The 9649-nt window shown below is 36.8% G+C and overlaps 1 protein-coding gene across 1 annotated transcript; it reads left to right on the top strand.

The window, feature by feature from the left end:
• Nucleotides 1-2229: 2229 nt before the first annotated feature.
• On the top strand, nucleotides 2230-9623 carry Npc1_0 (NPC intracellular cholesterol transporter 1 homolog 1b). Its single transcript, XM_011189589.3, has 10 exons — nucleotides 2230-2436; nucleotides 5180-5422; nucleotides 5481-6448; nucleotides 6509-6810; nucleotides 6867-7549; nucleotides 7616-7868; nucleotides 7937-8236; nucleotides 8316-8425; nucleotides 8482-8636; nucleotides 8758-9623. Exons 1-10 carry the CDS (start codon nucleotides 2430-2432, stop codon nucleotides 9493-9495), a joined length of 3759 nt encoding a protein of 1252 aa, XP_011187891.1. The 5' UTR covers nucleotides 2230-2429; the 3' UTR covers nucleotides 9496-9623.
• The last annotated feature ends 26 nt before the right edge of the window (nucleotides 9624-9649 follow it).

The raw sequence follows: 9649 nt of genomic DNA, 5'->3' as shown, positions 1-9649 counted from the left end.
AGTCTAGGCGCGTTAAAATAGCTCTGTAATTAGCTTGTTCCAGCTGTTCATAACAAACTAGGTACAGCTAGGTGCCAAAACGAAGGAATATTGAATTTTGTGTATTCTCTGCCTTATATGAAGACAATTAAGGTTACAATAGATTATATCTTTTTCATTGACCAAAATTAAAAAAAAAAATCAATGAAAACCACAGGTGACAGACGGACGCAATGCGAGTTTGAAACTCTAAGAAGAGGTTATGTGGATTTCAGAGGCTAAAAACAAGGGTATTTTTTATTTTTTTTAATATATACAATTTCACTTATACAATTTAGCATTAAAAAGATACATATTTAAAAAGTCTTTTCTGAAATTTTTATTTAAAAATTCCGAAAACTCAGCCCTAGGCACCACATCTCCCATGACATGTCCGAAAAAAGGTCTTGCGGTGGACATCATAACTCATGATTGGTTCATCCAAAATCAATAAACCAAAAATATATCGATAGGTAATGGATACTTCTAGTTAATAAATGAAAGGAACAAGGAAAATATTGATATTTGAATTTTGGACAGAATTTTAACCAAAAAACTCAATTTTGGTAAAATTCTCATAATATAATTTCGATAATATTTTAAATATATTGCACTATTTAATAAATGCCGATAGGCATTTTAATAATATTTTCAGTTCGTTAGAATAAACCATAGAGGGAAAGGAAGGAACCGCTGGCATAAGTGAATAATAGCGAATTAGCTATTTTTTTACTTTTATTTTTTTTATATATTTTGTTTTTTAAAACAAAACTTCCCGTGTTTTTTTAACATTCCTCGTATATAGAATAAATTCGGTAAATCGCGATAGTAAAATGACGCATGACGTAACTGATTTGAAGAACATTTCGTTAATGAAACTGATGTCCTTTTTCTTCAACTATCGATCAGATTTCTGGCTACTAAGGAAACTTGTCTTATCCTCGTTTTCAGCCAGATCACAGCTGTTTAACCCAATAATATTGAAGTGATTGTTATACGGTAGAGAATACATATATGAACTATTACAAATGTTTCAAATCAGATTGTTGGTAGTGGTTTGTTAAATTACACTATACTTCAAAATTGGTTTTTTTCCGGAGTTATTAGACCAAACTTTCCGGGAAATTGAGATAATATTAAAAAAAATTGCATTTCCGATTTTCGAAGCTTATTTTTCCGATTTTTTATCCTCCAAAATCAAGATATTTGTTTTCGAAGTTCGAAAAAATGTTTTTTTTTTTAATAAATATTATTAATTGCAGGACATAGCTACTAAAAAATCCAAAATATGGAAAATGGTGTATAGAATTTTTCCGCCAAGCTTATAACTGGCCAAGCTTAACAAAGAAACTGTTAAGGTCTATTTTGAGACAAAGGACCAATCGTATCAAAAACTTGGAAGATCATTTTATATTCCAATAATGAAACTTATCTTGAATACTGTAACCGATTTCTACTAAAAACTAAATATATTTTTCGCTAAAATAATGCAAACTTTTCCGCCCTGCCTGTTCTAATTAATTTTGTATCACTAATTATCCACTTATTTATGAACTTCTTCCACAATAAGAAACCCATAAGCAAAGTAGTAAATATGTATGCAATTAGCTTACTATTAACAAGAAATACACAGATATATATAATCTATATATATTTTTTTTTTTTGGTAAATTGAGTGTACACTGCTCTGATATTGTTTTCCAAGTAACACCTGGTTTTTGGTCTGATAAGCGACTGAGTTTATATGATGGCACATCTATACGTATAGGTGTTTGTATATACAGCATACAGACTTCTTATGTACATACCATAGCCATAAAATGAGTTGCAAGGCTTTAAAACACCTGCAAACTGTAACGATTAACTATTTGAATAATTCTTCTTCTTTCTCTATTGTAGTATAAAGGGTGAAATTAGTGTAATGTAATGACTGTATAAAATAAATGAGAGGACCGTATTATTTTTATAATTAATTATTTAAATAGATTTTTCAAATAAAGAGAAAATCGGCTTTTAAATCCGAAATCGGCTTGGGATTAGTTATGTATGTACATATATATGCTAATATTAACACTTATCGTTTGATTAGTCACAATCTCTAAGAACTCAGTTGCAGGTGTTAAGACGGCAATTAGTAAAATCTTATCGTCCACCAGAGGCAATGAATATTGAAAATGCTCGATAATAGCACAAAAGTCATGTAATGTGTGTGTTAAACGAATCAGTCTGCAGCTGAATGGGCATTAAGCCAGTCGTGTACGTTGGATAAATTTTGGGAATGCCACACGGATATAATTGTGCATAAATTTCGGTTGCGCGAAGGATAATCGCAATTTGCTGCGAAATCCTGTTTTTTCATTCCGTCAATTATATAATTGATTATTGATTTTCAACAATTAAATAAAAGCAAAATGAGAAGTATGTTGGCGACATAACAGTGTTTAAATGCTTTAGCATACGTTAATGGCATGCCATAAATTGTTTTAGTGATAATGAAAGTTATAAATATAAATGAAGTTATAAAACGGTTAACATGTAAAACGAGTTTGTAGTAAAATGTGCAAACAGGACATGTGGAGTGAGGTTTAAAGTGCATGAAGAAAATACACTGGAACAAAATTTTTTTTTATGATTATTCAGGAAAGCATAAGTGATTTATTGGAATTAACTCCATGAAATACAAGACACCATAAAAAAACTAAAACTTTATTTATTATCAGAAAAAAATATATTTTAAAATATGGAAATTATGTGACTTGTGTCTGGATCCGAATTTTCTTAACAACATCTTTAAATATTTTCAATAATATTTTTTGCTAATTTCACGTCTAACGTTTAGGTTTTTTTTAATTTTAAATTTAAATAAAATAAAAACAAGTAAGAAAGGACTAAGTTCGGGTGTAACCGAACATTTTATACTCTCGCAATTTATTTATTTAACTCTATTTATATTATATAATGCACAAGTTGACCCACATATTCGTCGTATATATGGTATAAAGTCCATTGAAAGTTGGAAACCCTAATATTAGGTTAGAAGCACCGAGGTCCTCATGTTCGATTAAAGGGGTCTTGAAAACCTATGGTCCGATTTCGGCGATTTTTAGAATGGGGCTGCCACACTATAAAGGTAGTATTTGTGCAAAGTTCTGCATCGATATCTTCGCTAGTGCTTACTTTATATATTGTAAAGCAAATGATTCAGATCGTCTTCAAAGTTCTGGTATATAGGAAGTAGGCGTGGTTGTAAAGCGATTTGGCCTATTTTCACAACATATCATTGGGATGTAAGGAAACTATTACAAACCAAGTTTCATTGAAATCAGTCGAGTAGTTCCTGAGATATGGTTTTTGGCCCATAAGTGGGTGATGCCACGCCCATTCTTCCTTCTGCAATTTCTTCTGTAAAATTTAGTGTTTTTGACGTTTTTCATTAGTGAGATAATCCACTTTTAGTAATTTTCAACCCAACCTTTGTATGGGAAGTGGGCGTGGTTATTATCCGATTTCAACTATTTTCATGGTGTGTGGTGGGGTACGTAAGAGAACCGACTGCAGAAAGTTTGGTTTATATAGCTTTATTGGTTTGCGTGATATATACAAATAACCGATTTGGGACGGGGCCACGCCCACTTTCCCAAAAAAATTACATCCAAATATGCCCCTTCCTAGTGCGATCCTTTGTTCCAAATTTTGCTTTTATAACTTTATTTATGGCTTAGTTATGACACTTTATGTGTTTCCGGTTTTCGCCATTTTGTGGGCGTGGCTGGTGTCCGATTTTGCCTCACCCAAGGAACATGTGTTCCAAGTTTCATCATGATATCTCAATGATATAACTCAAGTTATCCGTTGCACGGACGAACGGACGGACAGACAGACATTCGAATTTTGACTCGTCTCGTCACCCTGATCATTTTGGTATATATAACTCTATATCTAACTCGTTTAGTTTTATGACTTACAAACAACCGTTATGTGAACAAAACTATAATACTCTCTTAGCAACTTTTGTTGCGAGAGTATAAAAATTATAGAAAATGGTTTATTATTCTCACAATCACTCGATTTCAACCACTTTACATAAATCATAAAACAATTACGGTCAAATTGATATGAGGTTATCATTATTTATCGAGACAGATGTCTGACAATGTCCTCTCTAAATGCGAAACTTCTTTCTATTGCAAAATGTAAGCAATAAAGACAGAATGACATTTTTCTTCAAAATCGCGGGAATTTTGAATAACTATTTCTCATTACAATAATTTAAAGTTTAAAGCACCGTTCGGCGAGATGAGTCACAGATTTTATCTGAAAATTTTACCATAGGTAGATCATAGATACTTGATCATTCTATATTTCTTTCTAGCTTCATCTAGCTATCAAATAAAACGAGTTGTATTGAAGAATTGTAGTAGTAGTGCAACCAAATATATACGTGGTGTGTTCAAAAAATAACGGGAATTTCAATTTTTTTTTAAATAAATATTCATTCGTTTATCGCTTCATTAATGTTATCGCTTTTAAAATAGCTTCCATTCGATACTAGGCACTTGTGCAAGCGCTTCTTCCAATCATCGAAACACTTCTGAAACTCGATTTTTCGTATAGACTTTGGCGCTTTTAGCGATTTCTCGTTTGCTGGTAAAATTACGTGAAATTTTAAATTTTCTGTTATTTTTTAACACATCTCGCACATGTACCAGAAAAATTAAAATTTAAAAGAGTTGCGAATCTAGATACAGTAAACCATACTTTTTCTCTCCCATTGCATCAATTTAAGCAGAGAAATGGTTCCACACTAATCCTAAATCTATAATCAGATAAAGATCCCTATTCAGAGCTTAAATAAACCTCCCAGTAACCTGATTTTCTATATACGAAACAAGCTCACCTTGAGAACCTTTGGACTAAAAATCTGAGAAATCGAAAATCGAAGCCTTAACAACTATTTATACCACAATCTGAGCTATACGTCATTATGCGAGTGCTATAACTTGTATTATTATGATGAATGGGGAACGAATAAGAGATAAGAGCAGAGTAGAGTAGCTAACTTAAATATCAAATTCCGATGCTTATCGTTAACAAACTAGTATATGTAGATAGAGTATAATCTGTGTACGGTACTTATAGAAATATTATTCTAATCTTACAGCTAATACTGTGATATTTACAACACTTTGTCTGCTAATTGCTACAACTAGCCAATTAAGCGTTAGCCAGGCAGCAGAAGAACCTCATTGCATTTGGTATGGACAGAGCCACATGAACGGTAACCACTGGTTAAACAAACCCTCGAATGCTAAAGCACAACCACTAAATGATGAGAGCGCTGAAGCCGTGTTTAAACGTCGTTGTCCAATGTGGTATGCTGAATACAAGGCGGCCAAACCGGAAGGTAAACTTCGTCGTACACCTAACTGTTATGTTAACCGAATGATTATCCTTACGTTTAGGGCCACTCGAGCTGTGCTGCGATGCTGCTCAAATTCATACTATGGGGGCGAGTATGGCTCAAGCCGACGGCATATTTGCACGCTGTCCTATTTGTGTCTACAATATGGCTACTTCGATTTGCGGCATGACATGCGCTCATAATCAGAGTCTTTTCTTGGAGGCCCACAATAAAGAAGAAATCATTAATAATGTAGAGTACAAATATGTCGCAGCAATCGATTTCAGAATTGACGATGATTCAGTGAAAGCCGTGTACGACAGCTGCGCAGGGGTTCAGCACACACAGACGGGTCGTCCGGTTATGGATTTGGTGTGTGGCGCTTACAATGCGAAAACATGCGATCATCGTAAATGGTACAATTTCATGGGTGATGCCGAGGCCTCCGAGTACGTGCCCTTTCCCATCAACTACCAGTATTTGAATGAGTCCAACAACGAGGTACGCTTAATGCTGCCAGTGAAGAATTGTTCCGAGTCCTTGGAGGGATCATATGCTTGCTCGTGTGTCGATTGCAGTGCTTCGTGTCCGTATATGGAACCGCCGACTGGTGAACAGGAAGGCTTTATGATTGCCGGACTCTATGGCATAACTTTCATTGTGTCGCTGGTCGTCGGAGGGCTTTTAATGATTTTCATACTTTGCGGTTCACTTAATATCTGCAAACCGAAAATTAGCATTTCTTCATGTTGTGCGGGTTTCAGCGGTGTAAACACCCTACTCTCAAAAATGTTTCGCAGTTGGGGTCACTTTTGTGCTAATAACCCTGTGTTAGTTTTGGCAATTTGTTCTTGGATAATTGGTGGACTTGCTTATGGTATGAACTATTTGAATGTGACTACAGACCCCATTGAACTTTGGGCTGGGGAAGACAGCCAAACGCGTGTGGAAAAAGAATATTTTGATGAACATTTCGGGCCCTTCTATCGCACCAATCAAATATTTGCCAAACCATTGAATCAAACTACGGTAAGTTAAGGCAATGAAAGCAATAAGAATATTCGTTCATCAAAAACCGTTTCGTTACAGTTCACACACAATACCTCGGCGGGGATAGAGACTTTTGGTCCTGCTTTCGAAAAGGGTTTTCTCACAGAGGTCTTCCGTCTGCAAGAACAAATCGAAGGAATAGTTACAGAGAATGGAGTGACTTTGGCAGATGTTTGCTATGCCCCTATGCTATATCCTGGAGAGAAGGTAGCCATTGATAATTGTTTAGTACAATCAATCTATGGATACTTTCAAAATAGTATGGATGAATTCGAAAAAGAATTCGTAGATAATAATGGCTATAAGAATACATACCTCAACCAATTGGAGGACTGTCTTCGGTGAGTTTAACTAATAGGAGTTGGTAGTATTTGTCATTATTCAAATTCTCTTTTAGCGTCCCCATGTTGGAGTCTTGTTACGGCCCTTACGGTGGTCCAATTGAGCCGGGTATCTCGGTGGGTGGCATGCCCAAAGTGTCGGCGGATGAAGAACCAGACTTTCAACTAGCTACAGGTTTGGTGCTCACTTTTCTTGGCAAAAACAAACGTTATGCAAGTCAACTCAAACCCAATATGGAGTGGGAGGAAGCTTTTATCAACTTTCTGAAGAATTATACAAGTGATAAAATGGAAATTGCATTCTCCGCCGAGCGATCCATACAGGATGCTATTGTTGAGCTTTCGGAGGGTGAAGCTTCTACTGTCGTTATCAGCTATATCGTTATGTTTGTCTATGTCGCCATAGCATTGGGTAAAATTCGCAGTTGTGTTGGCTTCTTCCGCGAATCGAAAATAGTGCTCGCCATTGCCGGTATTATTGTTGTGATGGCTTCAGTTGTATGCAGTTTGGGCTTCTGGAGTTATCTGGACGTAACCACTACCATGTTGGCAATTGAGGTGATACCATTCCTGGTATTGGCTGTTGGTGTGGATAACATTTTCATTATGGTGCACGCCTATCATCGTTTGGACAGGAAAGAATATAAGAATGTAGCAGAGGCGATAGGTGTTGCAATGGGTCAAGTAGGTCCATCGATTCTACAAACCGCCGGCTCGGAGTTTGCTTGCTTCGCCATAGGTAAGCGACTGCATAGAATTAAACCAATGTGAACCATATTTCTTATGTACTTGTACATATGTACAGGCGCCATTTCAAATATGCCTGCTGTGAAGACCTTTGCCATGTACTCGGCAGCTGCCATTCTACTGAATTTCTTCTTCCAAATCACCGCTTTTGTCGCATGCATGGCCTTGGATGAACGTCGTTCCGAATCTGGGCGCTTCGATCTCTTCTGCTGTTTCAAGACTTCAAACAAAGGCGAGCTGAGTGATGGACAAGATGTAGGCATATTGGAGAAGATCTGCAGAAGTTTCTACGCACCTTTTTTGCTGTCTAAGTAAGTCGTACTGCTAGTATGTTTTATAAATGAATTTTGGACTTAACTTGACATGTTTTATTACGCAGACCGGTCAAAATTGTAGTTTTGATTGTGTTTACGATAGTCACTTGCTTGTCTCTGATGGTAGCCCCTTCAATCGAGCTTGGTTTGGATCAAGAAATGTCAATGCCCACAGATTCGCACGTTGTTAAATATTTCCAATACATGAACGATCTACTGTCAATGGGTGCGCCTGTTTATTGGGTCTTAAAGCCTGGTCTGAATTATACGTGGCGAGATCACCAGAATGTCATTTGTGGCGGTGTGCAGTGCAATAATGACTCCGTATCGGTGCAGCTTTATAAGCAGTCACGCTACCCCGAAGTGTAAGAATTCGCGCATTTAGGCCTCAATATTAATTTCTTTTAAGAATATTAATGTTATGCTTATCCCAACATTTTGTAGCACTTACCTCGCACGCTCGGCTTCCTCTTGGATAGATGATTATATTGATTGGCTTGGTACTGGTGATTGCTGCAAGGTCAACGCTACGGATGGCACCTTCTGTCCGAGCAGTGAGTATTCATGTCTACTCACTAGTAACTATAACTTCAATCGCATCCGATTGCAGATTCAAATGAAGACGATTGTGTCGCTTGTACGCGTGAGTTCACTGAGGATGGATTACGTCCAACACCAGAAACGTTCAGAAAGTACATACCTTACTTCTTATCAGATCTGCCTGATAGTGAATGTGCAAAGGCTGGACGTGCTTCATATGCGGATGTGAGTATACTGTTATTACAAGATTTAGAATTCAATGTAGTGAAGTATGGCTTAAGACGCTTTCTTTACTTTCTTTAAACTCGACTCCAAACAAATTATACGCTCTTCATTTCATTTACAGGCTATCATTTACACACTCGACGAAGAAGGCGCTTCGACTATTTTGGACACTTACTTCATGCAATACTCCACCACATCGACGACATCCATACAATTCTACTCGGCACTACGCGAAGCACGACGTATTGCAGCCAGTATCAATGCAATGTTCACCGAGAAAGAACTGGATGTGTCCATTTTCCCTTACTGCGTTTTCTTTGTATTCTATGAACAGTATCTGACCATCTGGGATGATGCACTATTCTCGCTCGGCTTAACACTACTGACCATATTCCTGGTAACACTGCTCATCACGGGTTTGGATCTGCCTTCAGCGCTGATGGTCACCGTAATGGTACTAATCATCCTAATCAATATGCTCGGCATGATGTGGGTCTGGAATATTACGCTCAACGCAATTTCATTGGTTAATCTCGTCGTGTGCATTGGTATCGGTGTCGAGTTTGTGGCGCATATAATTCGTTCGTATAAGAATGGCAGCGGTAGCACGCAAGAACGTGCGAAAGAGGCGCTCATAGTAACGGGCAGCAGCGTTCTCTCGGGTATTACGCTCACGAAGTTTGCCGGTATTATCGTTTTGGGTTTCTCCAAGTCGCAAGTGTTCCAAGTATTCTACTTCCGCATGTATCTCGGCATTGTACTGATTGGTGCTGCGCACGGTCTTATTCTGCTGCCCGTTATACTCAGCATATTTGGGCCATCAAGTAAGAAGAGTAACAAAAGTAATAATATAGCTTAATAATATAACGATATTCGTAATCAAATGTATAGCTAGACTCATTTATTGTAAGACATATGTAGCTTATAAAGAATATTAATTTAAAAAAATATAAAATGAACTCTAAAAGATCTAAATTGCATCAAAAATTATGTTAAGATCTCTGATTTCGATC

Source organism: Zeugodacus cucurbitae, chromosome 5 (assembly GCF_028554725.1).
Source record: "Zeugodacus cucurbitae isolate PBARC_wt_2022May chromosome 5, idZeuCucr1.2, whole genome shotgun sequence".
NCBI lineage: Eukaryota > Metazoa > Arthropoda > Insecta > Diptera > Tephritidae > Zeugodacus > Zeugodacus cucurbitae.
This window is presented reverse-complemented; position numbering and strand designations above follow the sequence as displayed.

What these genes read in the sequence shown, in the direction of transcription:
- Npc1_0 (XM_011189589.3), top strand. An exon ending in CAGTCACGCTACCCCGAAGT is followed by an intron (nt 8,237 to 8,315) that starts GTAAGAATTCGC and finishes AACATTTTGTAG; the next exon opens with CACTTACCTCGCACGCTCGG. An exon ending in GACGTGCTTCATATGCGGAT is followed by an intron (nt 8,637 to 8,757) that starts GTGAGTATACTG and finishes TTTCATTTACAG; the next exon opens with GCTATCATTTACACACTCGA.